Source organism: Chironomus tepperi, unplaced genomic scaffold (assembly GCF_022539635.2).
Source record: "Chironomus tepperi strain 1889 unplaced genomic scaffold, CSIRO-AGI_Ctep_v1 contig_262, whole genome shotgun sequence".
NCBI classification, from domain to species: Eukaryota; Metazoa; Arthropoda; class Insecta; order Diptera; family Chironomidae; genus Chironomus; species Chironomus tepperi.
The window spans coordinates 839,743-862,265 of NW_027226384.1; the positions used below are offsets into that span (position 1 = coordinate 839,743).

General features: G+C 33.3%; 1 protein-coding gene across 8 annotated transcripts in view; it reads right to left on the reverse strand.

The window, feature by feature from the left end:
* Positions 1 to 22,523, reverse strand: part of Mmp1 (Matrix metalloproteinase 1) — a 39,496-nt gene that overhangs the window by 5,146 nt on the left and 11,827 nt on the right. For 5 of the 8 annotated variants that reach the window (XR_011544549.1, XR_011544548.1, XM_070642073.1 and 2 more), the window contains exons 3-8: positions 3,777 to 3,909; positions 3,436 to 3,712; positions 3,210 to 3,370; positions 3,002 to 3,117; positions 2,204 to 2,860; positions 1,984 to 2,125 (exon numbers count right to left, since the gene is read on the reverse strand). Coding sequence is in view for 4 of the 8 variants with exons in the window: in XM_070642073.1 (XP_070498174.1) it covers positions 1,984 to 2,125; positions 2,204 to 2,860; positions 3,002 to 3,117; positions 3,210 to 3,370; positions 3,436 to 3,712; positions 3,777 to 3,909 (1,486 nt within the window). In the remaining 4 variants the exon portion in view is untranslated. The remainder of the gene's footprint in view (positions 1 to 1,983; positions 2,126 to 2,203; positions 2,861 to 3,001; positions 3,118 to 3,209; positions 3,371 to 3,435; positions 3,713 to 3,776; positions 3,910 to 22,523) is intronic. The other 3 variants (XR_011544550.1, XR_011544551.1, XM_070642075.1) reach the window with 1 other exon arrangement.

Here is a 22,523-nt window from a genome sequence, read left to right on the forward strand (position 1 = left end):
TGCGAGTTAACTCAACTCCAAGCTCTGAAAGTGACACACAATTTATGAAACACTGAATTAGACCATTTGAAACTTAATCATGCGTAGAGACTCTAATAAACCTTCATAAATCAGAGGTCGAAATCTACTCGAATTATAAATGAAGTCAAAACAACTTTTCCTTACAAATTCTGAGTAAATTTCAAGCTCTGACATAGCCGCTGCAAGTTACACACAATCTCTTCATTATCAAAACCTAATCATCTTCAAATTTCAATAATTTTCCATAAAAATCATAAAATTCTAATCAATTTCATTCAAAAATAGTTTTGTATTGTGATAATATTTGTGAATTAAGATGAAAATTAGTATAAAATTCCAAAAAATAGAAAAAAAATAACTCAAAGCTAGTTAGAATTAGTAAATCTGTGCATTGTTCTATGTGCACATAACTATTACTACCAAAAAATAACTTTGCAAAATAAAAAAGTGAGAAATTTCATTTAAAAAAATCTTCTCGAGTTAGTGAAATTCGACCAATAAGTTTCAAGTTTTTACAGTCTATCAAGAAGTTTGATAGATTTAAAAAGTTCATTACCTAATCTGTAACGAGATCAAAAATGCCTAAATATAAAAGATTTGTTAAAAATGTTAATGAACGATGCTGACTGTAGAGCATGTAAACAGGTGTTAATTAACAAAATAGTTTAATTAATTAGTTTGATTAATTGACAGATCGATGTGTTTAAAAAATGAGAAAGTGAGCGGAGACGAAAAGGAAGGAAATTTTCATCAAACTGCTTTATATGTTCAATGTGTCATGTGATGCATGTTAATGTCATTTTAAATTTCAAAACTGTAGTTTGTTGACAAAGATTAAAGGTTAAGTATTGTTAGTTGATTTGTTATTGTTTCATGGCTGTCTATTTATTAGAACTAATTAAGCTATTTATTGTATTAGACAATTTGATTTGACACTTTTTTGAGGATGTTTTCATGGAAACTGCAAAGAATTTGAAATTATTCCAAAATTTCATCAAATTCAGCCAATAATTTTCAAATTTCTGAGTATTTTTCCACATTATCCACGCTCCAAAAAGCTCATACAATTTTAAGATTCATCGTTGAACTCATTGAATTGGAAATCAGAGTCAGGGACACTTTCATCAAGTATTAAATTTTAATGTTTCCAAATTTTCTTCAAACTTTTTGATATATTCTTATTAACAATTTGAATTAACTCTGTTTGGATTAGTAAATCACAATACTTACTTAATTATTGATTAAATTAATTAAAGAACTTCCTTTACGGATTTAATTAAGGACTATGTTTATTGTTTGAAATTAGAAAACAGACTGAATTATTTATAAAAAGGGGTCAACAACTATGAAAAAGGGAAAATGGAATAACTGTTGTTGAAAATATAATTTGAATACTAAACGACCGTTGATATTTTCTCAAATTATGATTTATTCCAATCCAATAAGTTCTAGGAAAAAATTTAAATCTAATTCTTATGACACTAAACCCATCACCATGTTAAATGCTTTTGTCACATGAAGGATATGTAAGAGGAAGTGTTTTGGTGTGAAATTCTCAGAAAATATTTTTGGTTGTGTCACAAACAATGAATATTCATGAATATCTGCTCTTATTACAAAAATAGCTTAAGATATTAAACAGAATTCATGAAAATTCAACATTTGTGTTTGTCTAGTCCACAATTCAGCGATGAATATAAAGAAATTCATCTCCAAATCACTTTAAAGACAGACAAAAACAACTCAAAAAATTTCCATTGACAAATTTCCCACCAAATAAACAAATTCAAGGAAATGTGTCTCAAATGTTTGTGTATAAGGACAAATGTAAATGAACTGAGTATGAGTATGTAATGTAACAACATTTTTAAGGACAATTCACGAAGGATATCTTCAATATTTTGATAAACAATCTTTAACTTCATTTTAAAATTTCACATTTTTGGTCGTATTTTCACTAACCTGCATCATAAAGTGGATCTACACCATCATCACTTCCATCTTTCGGAAGCTCAATGTTACCTGAGAACTGTGACGGTGAATTCTTACATCCGAACCACCAATGCGCCGTTGGTCTTGGGAATGGAGGATCTGCTTGATCAATCTGTAAGAAATTGAGATGGATTTAGCCAAAGTTCACTAGACTTACTCAGAATTTGAGTATAATTGACTCAAAACTTACTGCGAATGTTCTATCATTAAATCTGTAGTATTTATCACCCTTAAAGAAGTATGTATATCCATTTGTATACTGAAGTGCAGCATCAATGCCGTCTGGAATGCCTTCCCAATTACTGATTGGTTTTGGATATGTTGACTTAACTGGTGGTCTTTTGAGTGGATCAAATCGCCAGAATTTACTGCCTTTATAGAAGTAAATCTTTCCATTTCCACCCCATACCATAGCAGCATCAACATTATCAGGTATTCCAGTAAATCCTTCACTGATCTCTTTTGGATAATCACCATCCAATGTTCGTCCATTATATCTCCAATATTTAGATCCTTTAAAGAAGTATGTCTTTCCATTTTTATATGTGAATGCAGCATCAATGTTATTTGGCAAACCAGCCCATCCATCTGAGATCAATTTTGGATAGCCGTCCGCAATTGCATTCTCTGTTAATCTATAATACTTGTCATCCTTAAGAGCATATGTAGCTCCATCAGGCGTATTAAAAATGGCATCAATCTTTGGATTTCGACATAGAGCATCATCATTTGGTAATACTGATGGTGGTTTTGTTGTTTTGGCTGATGGACCTGGTGCTGGCTTACTACCTGAACCTGAGCCGACACTACTTCCTGATGATTTTTTTCCGTATAAAGCTTGAATACCCTGTGGATGGAGATGTAATGAATGAATTTAGGTTGTTTTTGGATTATGCAGACATTGAGAACTACATTTTTGATGCTGAATTTTAATTCAGCTTAATTCAGCAGCAATTCAGCTTCAAAGTATAAGATAACTAATAATTACCTGAATATCATCAGAATCTAATCTAAAAACTGGATCATATCCACGATAAAATGGTGCCATAAGTGCACTTCTGACATCTGAGTGACTTAATCCTAAACTGTGACCAAATTCGTGAGCTGTTGGAGATGAAAATAGTTAGTTAGGCATTTATATCTTATGGATATCGGATATAATCCAGACCAAGCCAAGATTAAGCATCTTTACTCACCAGCTACTTGGAAAAGGTTTGTTCCTCTTCCACTATTGATTGTCCATTGTTCAGCATCATCAAAATGAGCATCACCACCATATACTGGGAAATAAGCGTGAGCCAAAGTTCCACCTTGACCATCGAAAGGATCACCATCACCATGCTCGTTTACTTCGAATCTATAGAATTGGAAGTGATTCTTAGTTACAAAAAGTCATCTGTATACAAATCCGCAAAACCTTACCTAATATCAATATGAACTGGATTTGATTTCTTAGCAGTAAATGTGAGATCAGTATATTCGCTCCATACAGAAAATGCCTTTGCAATTTCCTTATCAACATCATCTTTATTAAGACGTTTTGGATATTTGGATATTCTATATGTTAAAGCTTTCACTTTCCATCGACTACCCTGTAGTGCATAACGTTTTGATCGTGAATCAGAACCAAATCCGACTTTATCTCTCACACCGCATCTTGGCAGTGACATCATTGTGATTGTATCATCATCAAGCTCACCTGTTGGGATTGGAGATTTATGAGTAATTAATATAATACAAACTTGCAATGCTTTATTACTTACCGGTTATATTAAGACCAGCAAAGCCTTGAAATTCTCTTATTGCATTATTCCACGATTCTTGTGATAGAAGATTTCCACCTGATGTTGGATTTCTGGCTTTCGGACTAAGATATCCGTATTGTGAAAGATAAATCTGGAAGTAGACAGGAAAAATCGTGATTTAGTGAAATTGTTGACGGATATAAGGTTGAGAATAGGATTTGGTTGTTGATTAAGTTTTGATTCCCAAGAATAACATGCAACAGATCAGATAATTCAAGAATACATTGGAAAGATCATGACCTAAAGTCAATCTAACTTAAATATTCTAGATTTAATCAAAGCCACACGACTAAATTCTAACAAAATTCAAAGAACTCATTCAAGTTGTATGCTTACTCATGCATCCATTCAGTCATCAGTTCATTCATTAAAGTCTAACTTGTAGCTAAGCAAAATAAACAAACTCTATTTTCCCTCATTCAGTCACTATGACACCGAACGGTGATTGTTGTTATTAAGTCATGTGCTGTAAGCATTATTCCCGTACAACAACAACAATCATTTAACTACTGACACTTCCATTGAAGTATTAAACTTTTAAAGTTCACGTGTTGATTTTTAAGAAACGTGAAGATAATTAAGAATGCATCGATATGCATGTGGCTATGCTACATAATGTAAACATGCGATGTAACATCAAATTTGACAACTGTGCCTGTCAAGTTCGGCGTCGAGATCGAATCATGAGTTATGCAATCAAATTAAATAATTTGTTTCGTCTTCAAAGTTCATTGTTTGTCATCGACAACGAATTGAATATTTAACAGCAATAAAATATTTATGAGGAACGCGTTGTTAGCCAAACTTGCCAAAAACTTGAAATATACGCGACATTAGTCAAGGTCTAGTCCAATTAAAAATTAAGTACAGCGATTATATTTTTGCGATATGTGCTGTGTATCTGGGTGTATTAGTTGATAAGCCTGATAAAAGAATTGGAAGTACACTCATAGATATGACTAAATTCCCGACATTATCAATTTAGCGGATATTGCCACATTCACGCACATTTATGACGAATTCAGTTTATTCACTTAAGTCTATGACAAATATTAAAGGTGGTGATTGGTGATAAGGGAATGACATGTGTGCAAATGTCATTATTGAAGTAAGTGTGGCTAGATAATGCATAAATTTATCATATGATGAGGAATGGGAATTCCTGAATTATCAGTTTATGTCTATTGTTTTCCCCATGTACTTAAGGTTATACTCCTCTATTTTTGAGTGGATATATGGATATAGCGTTGATTCTACGTTTTGCTATCATTCTGTTAGTAAACCTTGGTGTGTCACATGCATCATGACACCTCATGACTTTATTACCAAGCTAGGATAATAATGGGCAATCTGTTTTAACACGGCACACCTTGGTGGCAGGCTTCGACCGAAACCTCACACGGCATACGATTCATGGCATTTTCCAAACAATTCGGCGGCACACAAGCTGCCTACTACTAATCTAGTAGATTAACTTGCACAGTTTGGTCCAAACTGTGTGTCGCAGCACACTAGTGTGCAGTCGAGATTCATTGAAACTGTCTCGACCCAAATGTTGCCTACAATTTTGGTCGTGGCTTATCAGCAAGATGTTCCATGACACAGAAAAGTATGCAAAACTCTTCCTTAGACTCAAATCGTCCCTATGGACTCCAAACTATTTCCTTATCACACTTAAAACATGGCATTCAGCCAATAATGTTCATATTCATCAAAATTGACTCAATATCTATTTTTGACAGTCATTATCTCGACCTTGACTAAGCTCCCTTTATCACTCACATTGCACAACCTCATGCCTGTAGTTCATAAATCAACAAAATTGACAAAAACTCTTTTCCCGACATTACTTTCCATGTTTGCAATACTTAACAGCAATAATATTGTATTTACTTATTCGATTTACGCACCTCATCAAACATCTGATATGAAACTTTCAATGTTATGTAAATAAGAATAATTTAAATATTTTGAAAAATTAATTTTCAATTGAGCCTTCACATTATGCAGTTTTTAGTTTTGCGAGTGCATTTTTTATTAACTCATTAATTATTTTCTTGCAATCTGTTCTTTCTCTAAATGTGTTTTTTTCTTTCCTGGATCATCAATAATTCTAAATGTGTTTGAGGTGATATATTTGATTCAGGGTGTGCCAATAGGCAGCATGTGTTGATTTAATTTGAAGGGAATTGGCAATTTCCATTAAAGATTCGAATGGTTTTATGGTTTTGATTCGAGTGACTCGAGGTCCATTATGCAACCATTTAGAAGTTACACTGAAGTTGGAGTCGATTTGGAGTCCATATGGACTCTTTGCTCTCCTTTGTGTTACTTGATGAGGATCAGGGCTCGTCCAGAATTGCACGACTATAGACAATAACCGCAGATCTGCAGCCTTGTACGAACAGTAAGATACTGCCAAAAACTGCAGTCCTGCGCATCTAAAATGCAACAAATCCAGACCTGCAGATCTTGGCCGAACTCTGGTGAAGATTGATTCCATTCTGCTTAAACTGGAGCTAGTCAAATGAATCTCAATTCCAAAACATCTCAATTTGACCGCAAAGTCCATCAATTCTTCATTCATAAATGAACCCTCAGCTTTATGAGCTATGACAGTGATTTTATTTTAATCGACAAATGGAGTCAAAGACATGAATACACATCATAAATTAGTATAAAATTGGTGATCAATCAACTTTTTCATTGTGTGATATGAATTAATTTAATGATGATTGAGGGGTATAACAGACTAGGAAGAAAAATGTTTAAGCATATTCAATGTGGTTTTGAGATTTGATAGGAACTGCAATGTGGAATTATTAAATTGATATGATGGATTTTGGACTTGATTTGTTCTGAATCTTCTAATCTGGAAAGCAGATGGTATAAATGGCTTAAATCCAGACTTCAAGACTGACTTGACCCTAGTCTGAGGCCGAATTTCACATAATCTGGCCTGGAACCAAAGTCGCGTGGCCTGGAGTCAGAGTTAAGATGATTTGAAGTCAAAGTCATGGTCTGAGAGCGGACATGATCGTCCATATCTTCGCAGTGTACCTATCAGGTCAATTTAACCAAAATTCCTTCAATTCCAAAGCCCATTCCCAATAAATTCCACAATTTCATCCTCAAGTATTCAACAAATCGCACAAAAAATTCTAAAATCACCTCCAACTGATCAATAACCAGATATGCAAATTTAAATGAATTTATCACAAATTTAAATATTAGTAACAAGTCATTAGTCACTAATAAAGAAAACTGCTCACTTAATTGTTTTCCCATCAATGTTTGTTTTGTCGCCTCATCACTTTTTCAACACTATAGCTTCTACCTAGCACTACTATATCGTATTTCAAGAGAAATTTCATGCATTGTAAAAAAATGCCGATCATGCATGCAGTATAGAATTTTGTTCCATTTCTTCCGTAAATTTTGTTGTTTATTTTGTTATAAATGTGATTCATAAATTCACTTTTTGTTGTTGTCGGTGGCCGGACGTGCGAAATAATAATGAGAATGGGAGTAAATAATAATTTTTGATCATGAAAAATTGTAATTAGACAATTTAATGATTTCAGTTAATTTGAAGCTTAATTTGTTGTTTTTGGAAGTTTCCAGAGAATCACTTGTGCTTTATTGTTTATGGATGTTGAAGTTAAGTTCAGATAGAATGTTGATTATCGCAAATGATTGAATTTAGGAGCAGCAAGCTCTCAAAATCAATGTTAAGGATGGATGTTGCATGCATGGAATTCACCCGGAATGCACACTGTACAGAAATAGCTGAAAATCCAGATCCATGTCGACTTAACACTGACCTGATGTCGAATTTTATCGAATCTAGCTTGGAACCAAAATCGAGCTTGTCTGGGCTCGAATTTTCCTCCATTTCAACATCGCGCGCCTTCCGCATCAGACACAATGCTGTATTTCCGACAATAATTATGTCTGCATACTGCAGCATATGATTTAAATTCCAAATTGTTGGTGCATCAATCACGTATTCTTGCAGATGCAATAATATGCATCATCATAAAATTTCAAGTGAACCAAGAATTAGGTCATCTTGCATTTTCCCTCTTCTATCATTCTTAGGTAGCAAAATATTCTGTATCATTTCCGGAAATGCTCCAGAACTCAAACCCATCTCATCCATAAAGACGACTCATTCACAAAAATTCACATTAAATCATTTAAAAAACAATTTTTCACATTTTGTTTATGGCAACAAGTTAGACATCCATAATTAATGGAATTATGAAAGTATTTTTGCTTTTTGGGAGCGCCTCCCACAGCGTGACTCATAAGTTTATGAATGTAACTTTGATGACTTAAATGTGTCTCATTTGGGTTTCGTTTAAAAAGCTTCGTGCGTTGGATATGAATCATGTGTGAATTTTCTTGATGGGTGGTTTATTTGGTGCTAAGTTGCGAAGTCTGAATGTTAAGGCAATCAGGGAATTGGCAGGATTGATGATCAATTCATGATTTGGTGTCTCGAGTGCAACCTGTAGGTAGATTCCATTTGATGTTTATAAAAGAGCTTTAGTGGAGCCTTAAAAGCTCAGTGGCAAAGTCTTTATCTCAAGGCGGTGTCTTAAGATGACTAATTGAACAATCTTTGAACCATAATAATATCACGATGTATATAAACCAATAAATTTGATGCTCCTGCCAATTATTCATCAACTGTCATTAAATTCTTCCCAGAAGCCATAAATTCTACTCCAATTTCATAGCCTGATTCATCTCAAATTCCATCTTCATTCATAAATTTACATTTTAAACTATTTCCATTAAATTAATATAAAGCATAAGACAATAAGTTGCTCTAAATTGAATTCCTACAATTTCATTCATCAAGTGCTTCTTGAGTATGTTAATCATCATATCATTTGCATATTAATCACCATCAAAACATCTCATTATAAATTGTTAATAGAATAAATGTTAATCCTTTCTCATCTGCCCACTTATAATGTATCATAATATTTACAGAGTAACGGTTCAACAGCACATGTCTTATTATTGTTATTATGTGTACAATAGAGAGCAATGTCAATCTTATTTGTAATTTATGAATGAGTCATAAACTCTGTAAGAGAGCAAAACACAATATTTATGCGGAAAAGAAATGGAACAAGAAACAGACAAATTGAGAGACTGTGTTTGTTGCGTGAGTCTGAGACAGTGTTGTGCAAACTGTGTTTTGCGATACGAGCTTTTGATATTGTCTCTGTCAACAGCTTCATTAAATGAATTCTGTTGACGTTCTCGTGATCTTTTGCTTAGTAATGTCCAATCAATGTGGTGCGATACATTAGTGTGTCGTCCTAGTGTGGCACACTAGTTTATCACACCACATAGTTTGTGCTTGTGTGACACGAATTTATCGCAATGACACATAGTGTGACAAAATTTTGTGTCGCACCACATAGTTGCGCAACACTGCTCTTAAGTATGAAATTCTAAAATATATTTCAGAGATGAGTGAGGTGAAAAGAGGAAGAAGAGCAAACTCACACACATGATCGTCGATCATCGGATAGTAATTTCCGTAATGGACATTAATCCATTCACCTCGATTATTATTCAACAGAAGTGAGAATAAGAAATAATTTCTCACTTTTGTCGCAACCACACGTTGTCAATTTTACATGACAATAACAATAAGAAATGAGCAATTCATGTGATGAGATTGGAAGCGCGCACACGTCGTTATATTTTAGAAACAATAATAATTTATTCAATTTTGAATGCATTGTGGTTAATTTTGCAAAACAATTCATATTGATTTGTCATTTATGAAAGTGTAAGGAATGGCCGATCAGGAGGAGCTTCAATTGCGTTGAAATGAGTCAACTGTAAGGTACTTCCGTCTACAATTCCATAATCCATAACGCGATGATTATCAGATAGTTCTTGATCTTTGAAATGTAATTTGTAGAAGCCGATGAAAAAGCCGCGAGATTGAAAGATTTTCTGTTTGATGTCTATAATTTGATCTGATCCACGACAAAGGATGTCGAGTTCTCGTTGCTCGGGAATTTTGACTTTTATTAACATTTTTTTTTATTAAGCTTTAACTTTTTTTGAATTTTTTGATTGTTTCAAACTGAATTCAAAGGTCACTAAGATTATAAAACAGTTAATTTGTCGAATTTTCAATGATATTCTGATGAAAGAAGTCATAAGTAAAGCCATGCAAGTCCAGAAACAACAAGAATCACTCATAAATCGGAAGCACTCAAACCACAATAATAAATTAATGGAAATGTTCATACACAGCATGAGATTAAATCAAAAATGTCATTGACCTTCTACAGATTCAGATTTTCCATGATTTTCGCAGACTGATAAGCTTGACTTTGATACAAATACATGCGTAATGGAAATTAATAGAGCTGTAGGTTTAGTTTCAATATGTTGTGTGTATATATTAGAGGATTGGAGGTAGTTTCACTAATTGTTATTGGAAATTGACAGACGAAAGCCAGTGATTGAGCCAGAGTTAGGTGTCATCTTGGTCTTCATGGATCACAATTGACGACATCTGTACAGCCAGCAAAGTAAGTGTATCGATGGCTTCGATTTCTCACAAATTAATGTCGCGCGCTTCACTGATGCAGTTCAAAGTATTACAAATCTAATTATTGATGCCAAAATACCCCGAATAATTGAACTTCCTTTGACATTTGCGTTAATTTTAAGAATGACATCCGAGACTGTTCCAGACAATAATATTTTTAATTCCTGTTGTATTCCTCATTATTCTGAAATTTAGTATATTTTTGTGGAACAATATACACAGAATAAATAGAACAAACATCATTCCTTGCTCCAATTTCACCTTCTTCTTATTCATTTTTGCTACATCTTAAAGTAAACACCTGTACATTCATTGTTTAACCCGCCCAATATTTAATTAAGAAATCTGTTAACCTATTTTCTATTAAAGATAAAGTTCTGTACAAATGGAAACAGACCACATTTTTGAGTGTTTACTTAGCAGTCGTTTACGATCATTTTTCTGTACAAACATCTCGTGCTTAAACTCATTCATTGAATTACTCACAATACGCGAAAATTCCACTTAAAAAATCTCCCACAAAAAAAACTGAATGAAATTTTGGTTGTTGCTTATTTTGCGGCAATATTGAAGTGAAGACATGGCGTCTCGCAATTATAGCGACAATCAAATCAAATTAGCTAGAGGATGAAAATTGAATCTGAATGGATTGGATAGAATAACATATGATTCATTCATTAATAGATGAGATGTAGACATTACATTTGTGTGTAGGAAATTGAGAATTGTAGAGAATTAGTCATCAGAATCTGAATGTGAGCTTGTAGAGTATGGAGACGTAGTTGTGTCTGTTGATGCTAATTATTGCTATTTTTGAATAAGCTTAGTCTTCCCTGCTCTTTTCTACACAACTGTTCCACATTTTCGACAGCTTCGTGTTAAATTCATACAGAATTCCTGGATCTGAGCTTATCAGCTCAACATCCTCTATCCCTAACAATCCAAAAATCAAGCTTTACCCCCTTACTCCCCATAAAATGCGCTCTAACCTCACTCTTCCTTACTTCAATCCCAATCAATTCTCTTTTCAAGTAATTAAAATTTGTTCGACGTCTCAAAATGTCAACTTCAAGTGACGATAAGTTACAAGTGCAATACTCGATTATTTAATTGTTATTCATACGATAATGTTAATTCAGTGAGGACAGACATCAAACATGTGAGCATGTAAAGACTCACATGAATATAAACGTTTAATCGGCAAAGTCATGTGTTGTTGCATGACGAAGGTTTAAGCTTTGAGTTTTTGGTAAGTGTAATGTCGTGAGCAGTGCGCGCGACTCGTTGTCATATTGACAGTGCTTGATAGAATGATTAAGAGGATCAGCTGATGGGAATCGAAGTTATATGGAAGAGTGATGTAGATTTTTGTGATGTTGGTTAACAACTCGGGGATAAAGGCATTACTGGCTGAATCTCTTACATTTATGGTTCAATACCCAAAATCCAGCATACTCAGTCTCAACAGTGTGATTTTTATGACTCATTTATGAGAATTCTGATCCAAACAGACAAAGAGCATGCTCATGAGAACGCTCATTTGGATGAGTATCCGCGCTGTATGTTAATGACATTGTCATCTTCTACTGCTGACGCAATTGTCACTTACAAAATTATAAGCTTGCTTCCAACAAAATCAATAAATAATTTAATATTTAAAAATATTTATATTACCATAAATTAACAGCAAGTAATTGAACATTAATAAATATTAAAAAAATTGCACTAATTTGAATAAGAAATTACAAGATGACATGTGCAACAGAAATTAAATGAAATATTTCATCATTTGTTGCAGGAATTTCAACAAATTAACAGCATTCAAGTGAATTAATTGAAGATGATTGTCAAATGATCGTGTAATGTTAGTAGTTTGAGATGCTGAGAGGGTTGACACGAGTGTTAAGTTGCAAATTGAAACTTTATCTTGTAAATTTCATTTTAACTGACCAAATGCAGAAGTCAGGGCACTCAAGAGTCTTGTCCACAACTTAAGCGGCAACCTGACGACAACATTAAGCGGCTCGGGTTGTCAAAGAACCAAGCTAAGAAAGCTTATCGAGCGACTCAAATGAACAAGCGAACAGAAATACGCTATATCTTGTTAAAGGCAGGTTAATGTCTAGTTGTTGACTAGTTCTAACGAATTTTTGGCTACTCAAGAAGTCTACGTCCAGCATACATTTATTAATACTAAATATAGGCCGCTTCCATGGATCCTGGATGACCTGTATGGCCAACGTATTAAGCAAGTAACAAAATCGCATCCATTTGGTTCCAAATTAGCTTCCTTACATGTCAATAGCATCACTCGGGCTTATTTGAATCTATGCATTAATCCTTATTATTTCTATTTATGTTTTTATTCATTTTTATTGCCAATTACATCGTTTAATTGGACACATATCATCTAAACTTAATCCAGAATGAGACAAAAATGCAAATAATTTCCGCATTAACTTTATTGCATCTTAAATCGCATACAAAAAGTAGAAATTCATAATGTTAACATTAATATTCTTATCGTATAATAATGTGCAAGTCTAATTTGCTATTTGTCATTGCTGTTTGTCTAATCTCGATATTAACTGTTGCTGTTGAACATTAATTCAGACACAAAAAAAATGGTTAATAAAATGAAAAAAATTATTTAATTTATAGCACTGCGATTGTAACAATCATAATATTGACTGTACACGACTGTCAGTGTACAAAAGAGAGAGAAGAAGCATCAACAGTGGTGGTGGGAGGAAGAATAATAAAAAAAGTTTAAATATCACACATGACCTTGATCGTTAGAGTCACGCTATGACTGTGTATGCGATTCTAATGAGAATTCAGCAGTGCTTTATGCTCTTTATATTGATGACGATTATAATTGTAATGTTTGATGACGACGATGAGCTTGTTCAATACTATGTATGTAAAATAAATTAGATTTTTGGTTTGTTTGTACTTTTGGAGCTGTTCAACATTATTTTGACATATCATGCAATTGCTGAACATTTAATGCTAGAGCTTAGAATGAAACTGAAAGTTTGCTACCTTTGAACTTTAAAAAGTTGGAAGTGGGAAAAGTTTAAATAAGTTTTGAAGCTCCAACTAACAATTTATACTCAATAAAGGTTCAAAAGTAAGTAATTTATGTTAAATTGTTGCTGATTTTAGATTGTGTGGTTTGTTTGCTATAGAATTGATAGCAGCAAAGGTTATAAAATGTTTGGTATTTTAATTTGGCATTCAAGGATTGTATTGAAAAGAAGAAACTTAGTTTATCCTTAAAATAGCAGGTATGAATGGTGTGAAATCAGATATTTGACATTTAATGGTTATGTTGCTGTCACTCCTTGCTGAATATTCACAGTCTTAACATTAAATGAACGCCTTTATTTGCGTTTTGTGATTTGAATTGGAAAGTCTTTTAGTCAATTTTGCTATGGTTCAAACCAAAGATAGACGATGAAAATTCTCTTGATTCTGAGTATACTGCCGCTTCGTCGCAACATTTTAATGTATGTCGATCGAGTGCTTATCAAAGAAATTTTACAATTTTTAGAAGAAAATGAACTAGGTTAACTAGGTCACCAACCACATAAATCCCAGATCAATTTACGTTTTGTCATAATTTTCACACTTTTTAAACCAGCTTCCTTATTTCCCAACAAAATTTTAATCCCAGACAAAAAAAAAGTAGCAGCTAATAAAATTTCACATCTCAAACAAGCACGAATAAAAATCCATAAAATTTAATTTGTTAACATTTGAAATCGATTAATAATGACTTCATACACGCCATAAAAAATTGATTATTTGCTTTTTATTATAAAATTTAAACCAACAATAGATAAATATTCAGAATAGATTGAAAAATTATGTTTTTGTCGTAACTACATCAGACAGTTTCTAAATTTATCAGACTGGAAAGCAGCCATTCAGCATTGCAATCGATTGTGTTACATCATTTACATCCAAAAAATGACTGATATTCCGTTTGGACAGGTGAATATTCTAGTCAATCAATAGCAATTAATACTCTTTACATGATATGGCTTTTAAATTAATGCATAATTGATTAATTAGATAATTATCACACGTGCGAGATCGTATTACAATAAATCAAGGATAAAAATCTTAGTTCGCATGTAATTTAATAGTTATGAATAATTACAGCACATGAAATTGCATAATTTTACAGTTAAGTGAATCTGCCGCTGTAGATGCCTTTTTGATTAATCATAGTTTGAGAATTAAATTGAGAATTGTTGGAACTAACATGATAATTAGTGCAATGTTTAATGATCGATTAAATCTCCCAGATCAATAGCAATTAAATCGATGATTTTGTTGAAAAGCATTTCATGCCATGTGAATTTTGGAAGAATTTGAAGCTTTTGTTAATTAGTAAGCAGAAAAGAGTCGAAGTGACTCAGGAGTAAACAGTACGAGGAAATTTCATTCTAATTTGTCAAGTTGCCATCAAAACGATGCTCAAATGGCAACATTCTTTAATTTACAAAAATGCCTTAGAATTAGTCATCAACTGGACATCTACTAGCCATCAACTACTTACAACATATTTTCGTCCACTCAGGATTGTGCTACTCGGGATTCATGAATGAAATCTATCAATAATTTAAAAGTTTTAAGCCTTTCTAATCCCTGTCATAAAGATTTAAATGTTGCACGTTGTAGAATGATTTTGCTTGGATAATTAATTGATGTTTCTACTACACGACTAAGTTGTTGTCGTTTATTATCAGAAAATTATAGGAATTTGATGTAAAGTGTTAATTTGATGTAATTTTTTGTAAGAATGATACCGGATTTAGAAGTTTGTTGGTTAAATTATGCAAATGAAGTTTAAAAACAATTCTTTTTGCAAAACTGGACAATAGCGCACAACTGCCCGGACGGCACAATCAAAATGTGCCGTCGCAGTGCCATAAGGGCAACTTAAAGTCTTAAATTCAATATGGCGTCGCAGAGGTTACAAAGTGGACACAACGTACTGTTCGAGTGACATTTTTAACGATTTGCATGATTGCTACCTAGTAAATCATTCAGATTGTTGGATGAAATTCTTGATTTTTAACAAAATTTCAGAAAGATTTAGACTTAGTAGTTGTCAATAATAGGGATAGAGCCAGCTTCAGGAGCCGACTGAGGGAGGCCATGAATCACACTTGATCTGTACGGCCAGCAAAGTAAGTAAGTAAGATGACAATAAAGGAGTCTTCTGAGGAATATCATGGACTATAATTGAACAGTGAGATTAAGGTTGAATCAATTTCAAGGAGTTAAACCTCCCTTTTTTGCAAGAGCTTCTGACCACGTCTCTGAGTAATGAAATTAAGAACAACAGGAAATTCTCAAAAAGTTGTTAACAAGTTCGATTCACAGACAATTATATTCAACACATGTTTTATTTCCACACCAACCTGACATATCAAACAACAAATCTTCTATCATCTAAAGCCTCTTTTAAAGCCCACACACAATAGTTCCTAATTTCCTCTAATTAATTTCCTTCACAAACAACCTGATTAACAACAGTTCTAAAACAAAGTCTATTATTACTATCCATTGACTTTTTAATCGTGAGATCTTCTGACTTAATTGCCTTGTATGATTTGCTGTGGAAGCAATCAAAACAATAATTTGATGATTTAAAAACAAATAAAATTATTTATTTATTATGTGATGCGTCACCGTTCTCTAAAAAGGATTTAATTGTGCTCATGAATATTCAGCTTAGTGAAATATATTATTTTTCGTCGCGACGGGAAACGAGGAAATTTATCGTTTTAATCATTGCTGTGGTGGAATTAGCAATAAGCATTTTTAGAAGACGATTGAATTGTTGTGTAAATTAGTTTTGTTAATGCTCGGATTTGTTGGAAGCTTTGACCTCATGAAAAAATCTATAAAATTTGTAAGTGATTGACCTTTTGAGGAAATTTTCGCGATGGAATTTTGGTAGGAAAATATTCGACTTGAGCAACATTGAATTTATATGTGAAAAGCTAGTCAAATAATCAGTATGAAACAGGGTCATTTACCTACAATATTTATGATTTCAAGCAAAGCGATGACGCGGGCTACACAAGAATTTATTGAAAGACGCTGTCGATAGAAATGGTAATCCACTTGACACTCTCTATCGACAGCGACTTTTTATTAGTTTTTGGGTCTTCTGCATCAGTAATTGGTAGGCGGTAGCCAGCGACAGAGCCAACTTCGAATACAAACTAAGGGAGGTCATGGATCACAATTTATCTATTCGACCTTAGAAGTAAGCTAGTAGTATTCATGATTTCGGACACATAGGAGTCTGGAGTCCAGATAGAACGAGTCGGTTAGTCGATCCAAAATCCTGTACCAACCAGGCATGACTCTTGGATATTGGGATCAAATCCGGTATCAATTCAGGATCACACGGACCTATGATAGCATTTTTGATCGATTAACTGATTTGTGATATTCGGAGAGTAGCATGACTACATAGATCAGGGGTTGGCAACCTGGAAACTGCGGAAAAGCTTATTGCGTGTGCAGATTCGGTCGAGGTTTATCATCAATGTGTTATGTCGCTGTGCCGTGGTTTCCCACCAACGACAGAACTTCAAAAACTCCAGATTTCTATATACATCACTTGCATATTCTCCCATACTCGATCACATGAATCTATAACTTCTTATCAACACAATAAAACAAACAATAAATCCAATTTAAAATCTAATTGTTGAAAGCATAAACAAAACAAATCAAAAGAACGTGTGAAAAAAGCAGAAAAATAATTCAAATTAAGCCTTAAATTATTCAGAACCTTTCGCTTTTTTTTCTCATCACACACGAAGTACACACGAGGAATTTTAAGATTTGCGCACAAACTAAGTTAATGCAACTTTTTATTGTTTCAATTTTTTTTTTTTTTGCATTAAATTGAGAGGAAAAATTTTTTTAATGTTCATTTCAAGGACACGCTGGTAGAATTTGTAATTTTGTTGCAAGGAGAAGATATGAGGAAGAAATTAAACTTTTAGAAAAATTTAATTCTATTGTTTTGGAGATGCATTTTTCATACTTAATTTAAGCAATTGAATATAAATTTATTTTGTTATTATTCAGGCGAGATGACATAACAGACACTGTCTATATCGTCTCAATTACATGTAAAGTACAATAAGTACCGAGTAGTATACTTGGATTTGAAGGTGTAGATTTGATGAGAATATAGGTGATTAAGAATTCAGAACAAAACAATGGGTTCGAGGGTATTAGGGAAGCTGAAGTCTGTTTCCAAAGCTTGCCCTAACCGCACCATGGTGGCTGATTTCGACACATTTACGAAGGAATTTGCGATTCACCGCATTGTCCTACTTGGTAATCGTAAAGAAATTGAGGGTTCAGGAGCACTGATGTCACCAATCAGAACTCGTCATAACCTACAGGGGTAGTCAACCTTGCTTGTGATACAGCATATCTGTGACACACAGATTGTCCATCACTAATCTAGCTTGTAAAAACCATAACAATCTAGCCATTCATCATCATTGTCCTCAAACTTATAACTATCTCCAATCTTGGTCATCACATAAACTTTTAATTACACAAAAGTAATCTCAAGTATCTCATTCGTAGTCATTAAGAAATCAAAACAATAAAAGCTGCACTTCTCGGATAAATTTTATTAAGTCGTTGTACGTCTTTTTATTGTTAATTTGCGACTAACTAAAAATTCAATTCATAAATCATCGTGTGTTAATGTCATTTGGATGAATAAATTTAATATATTGTTTTCCCCTTTACAGTCAATTTTGATGGTCCAGTCAATTTCCTTAAAATAATACAGTATTTCCATTCACATTTATGTACAGTCGACTGAATGGGGGTCGTTAAAAGTTTATTGACCTAGGATCGTGATTTCATATTCCTTTTTTTTTAAGCACATGTAAGAAGTACATAAAATTTCAGTAAGGAAAACATAACTAAAACTGGGGTAGTTCCAACAAATTTCCATGTTCAATTATTTATTCAAATTTATATTTCGTGTGTGTTCATTTCTTATTGAGGTAAATAAAGTGCCTTTCTATTTTTTTGGAGTGCCTACAAAAATTTGACGTAAATTCTTAAATAATTTACTCAACAAACCGGTAAATAATTAGCCGTAGTATCATCACACAGAAAGTAGATTGATGAGCTAAATAATGAAAATCGATAAGAATTATTTTGAGAAATTTTTTATGAAGCTGACTGATTAAAATGAGTCCACGTGCTTTTTTTGGCGCAATTTTGGGTAATTTGAAGATTATGACTTCATTTTGATCGACTGGGTGGCTTGCTGACTGGCTGATTTGCTAGCTTACTAGTTTGTTGGTTAGCTGGCTGGATGAAACGCGAGATTTCAGCAACCAGATATCGTAGAGAGCTCGTATTTGAAACATTAGCTCCGTTTTATTGAGTTTCTGACTTATCGCTTGGTCTGGTAGCTTAAAACTGCTTAAAACTATCTCTAAATGTTTTAATTAATGATTTTTATTCAAATTTTTCAATTTATTTACAAAAACCTTTCAGAAATTCCCCCTCGTCAACGGTTTGAATTTTTTTTGACCGTTAAATTTCAAATTGCAAAAAATCGTTAATCAAAAGAAGTTTTCTGTACGAAAATGCGCTCAAGTTTCTCAATAACACGAGGACTTTCAACATTCATTTTTACTAATTAATTAGTAAGGAAATTAACTAAAATTACAACTGTAATTCAGGCTGTTACTTTCTCAAGGGAAAATTCCCGATAATTTTCCTATTTTATTGCCTTTTCTGCATTTGATTCATTTGCTTTCACTTGCTATTAATTACCATAAATAAAGCAAAAAAGCTGAGAAAGGTCAACCTTAAAAAGGATATACCGTTACAATTGTAAAGGTCATAAAAAAGTAATGCATCTTGTAAATTAATTTATCACTGTCAACAGACTAGAACTAAAAATGCGTGACACATTACATTGAGGTGTACAGTTAGGGATGAATATCAAATTTTGAAATCCACACCATGAAAAGACATTTTTCCTTTTTCACCTCGGGACATAATACAAATAATGTGCTTAATTTGCACAAGTGTGCAAGTCGCCACAAGTATGATTCCTTAAATAGCTCACTATTTTAAATGTCAGACTTATTTATGGCTTGAATTTCTTATTTTACTACTTTTTCTCCACTTTCCTTTGTGGTTTGTACTATGGACGGCATATGGATATTGGACATAACAAAAAATGCATAGAACTACATAGTAAAGCATGCAAATAGAATCCTTTCAAGTCTTTTTGTAGTCAGGCTTTTTTATAAAAATAGAAAATCTAAATGTAAAGTAATTCTGATTATGGGTGGAGAAAGCTGATTGATTAATTTTACAGAATATCCGTGAGAACAATGAAATCTTGACCTACTTCTTGTACAATTTGATTTGGTTTTATCCATGGAATATGGTATTGAGCATGTTTGAATCGTGATTAATGATTAGAACTAAGGAATAAGTTTTTTGTAAGTAAGGTAAGCAATGAGAATAATTAAATTTGCTTATTTGGTGCTATAATGTGATGTAGGCACATGATTATTGGGTTTATCCTTGGATGGAAGCATGGAATTTATTGGATTGGCTTTATACACGTCAACAAGATGAACAAGTGCTAAGAAAATGACTCATTTGAGTGAATACTGTCACAAACTTCAAATTTCATAGATTCTGAGTTAGTCTAGACGTTGTAGATTTAAAGCTAGTAACTCTTATCATCCAGACATCATCATTGCCTGGCATATCTAAATGTATCATATAAGCAATTACGATGTCTGCTAAGGTTACAAATGTTCTTAAAGAGCGCAAGCCAAAATCCAGAACTAAAAGTTGACACATTTTTAGACAAGAGTCAACTCGACTGGATTCAAACCAACTCGACTCGACTCTAACCAAGTCGACTCGACTAAACTCATACCAAGTCGACTCGATTCGACTCGATTCAAACCAAGCCGAATCGACTCGACTCAAATCAAACCAAGTCGACTTCAAGTCTTCAAGATTTTAATTGACTTCGAATCGATTTGGCTTTTTCAAGCCGACTTCAAATCAACTCAAGTCAACTTTAAAGTATGTCAAAACCCAATAAAATCTTCTTTTTCTTAAAAATCCACTCTTAAATTCACCCTTAAAAGCATTTTCACACGACATTCTAGACAACAATTTGAGCTGACATTCCAAACATTTCTAATGTCTCCTTCGCACAAGTTTAAATTTATATCTAAACTTAATTCTAGCATGTTGCACGCAAAACTATATAAATTTTCTAACATTATTAACAAATGCCATATTGTGAATATGTATACAGCAATAATGTAAATATCTATAAACAACAAAGAAGATTCATTTTCCATGTTGAGTCATTTAAAGGAGAATTTTCCATGTCGAGACAGACTCTCATATAGTTTAAGTCCAATATCAATAAAAATGCGAATAGACATTCAATGTTGCTGATGATTACAGTTTAAAGAAAAGGGGTTGAGGACCTCACAAGTAAGAAAAGACAATCCACTTTCTATTTATATTCTTATTTACAATTTGTAACGATAGAGAATACAGAAGTGTCTATCTTTTATTGCTTTTTCACTTTTTATTTCCTCATTCTAGTCTTTTCACTTTATGAATGCATAATAAATTCATTCAGTCAATCGTCAGAATTATAATTGTCTTGTTTTAAATTTATGCGTAACTGAATACATCAAACAGATGCATCTTGATTTAAATTATTTATTGACTGTTCATTGACAATATGAGACGCAAAGTGTTTTTTTTGCAAATCAATACGATAAAGCAGAATGTGCGGCATGATGGAGGGAGAATCAACAAGTTCATAGACTGTTTATGAATAGGAAATTTATTGACATTGGAGTGTAATAATCAATAATCAAATCCTCTATTATAGGTCAATATTTATTTATTTTTATATCTTCTGTGTGTAATCAAATAAGTCAGACGGAATTGGAGGGCATGAGGAAATGGAAGTGAAAGTATTTTTAAAAAGGCAGGTGTTTTTTAAGTTCTAGGGATGGATATCCTTTGTACTTTTTGGCGTCACGGCACATCTTGGTAGTAAGCCTCGACCTATCTTGGTGGTAAGCCTCGACCTATCTTGGTGGTAAGCGTCGACCTACCTTGGTGGTAAGTCTCGACGATGCCATTTTCAAAAAGTCTCGACGATACACTAGCGTCGAAGGTCAGTGTGAAAGAATGTCAACTCAATTTGCAGATAGAGAATTTGAAAGAAGTAAGTGACAAAGTCAGATTGAAAGGCCTTTGTAGTAACCTGAGCTCCACATAAGAACATGGTTATTGCAAGTAAGTAAGTCCTAATGTGTCGCGAAACACAGTTTGGACAGAACTGGTCTCCATTATGCTTTTGGTCCAAATGTCCTAATGAGGGAGGTTATGGCACCAAACCAACTCCATCCTCATCCTCATTCCCCTAATTCCTAGCCAATAACTATCAATAAGTTGATCAATCAAAAAACCGACGCAAGATTATTGTGACTCTGACTTGGTGCCAGATTTGATTCGGACCATTGCAGTTTCACGTCGACTTGGTACCAGATTTTGACTTCTGCCATTCGGGGTCACAATTTACATCCTAATCCACAACATGCCCTTCCAAACCTATGATTTGCACTTAAATCCACAATTTCCCATACCTAATCTAACCTCACTTCATCCATTAATACCACTCATTACATAAACTATTTTTTAAATTACTTCCAATATTAAACTAGCATGTCCGCCTCAACATAATCCGAAAATTACCTTTTTCATTAGAATATTGAGCTGTTTCCATTCATTTTCATTGACAAAATAAATTTTATTTTCATATCAAAAATTCAGTAACCAAAAACATCATCTAGACACGCAATCGGTAGCTCAGTAAGTGACCATGAATGGGGTCACAATAGTAATTCACTTCTAGTTTTGTTAACAATATAGATTATATCAATAGAAGTGACTTAAATCGATTATGTGTGGATTTTGTGTATGGCAAAAAGGAAGGAAAAGGAATGAAAGTGCTCACCGCGTGG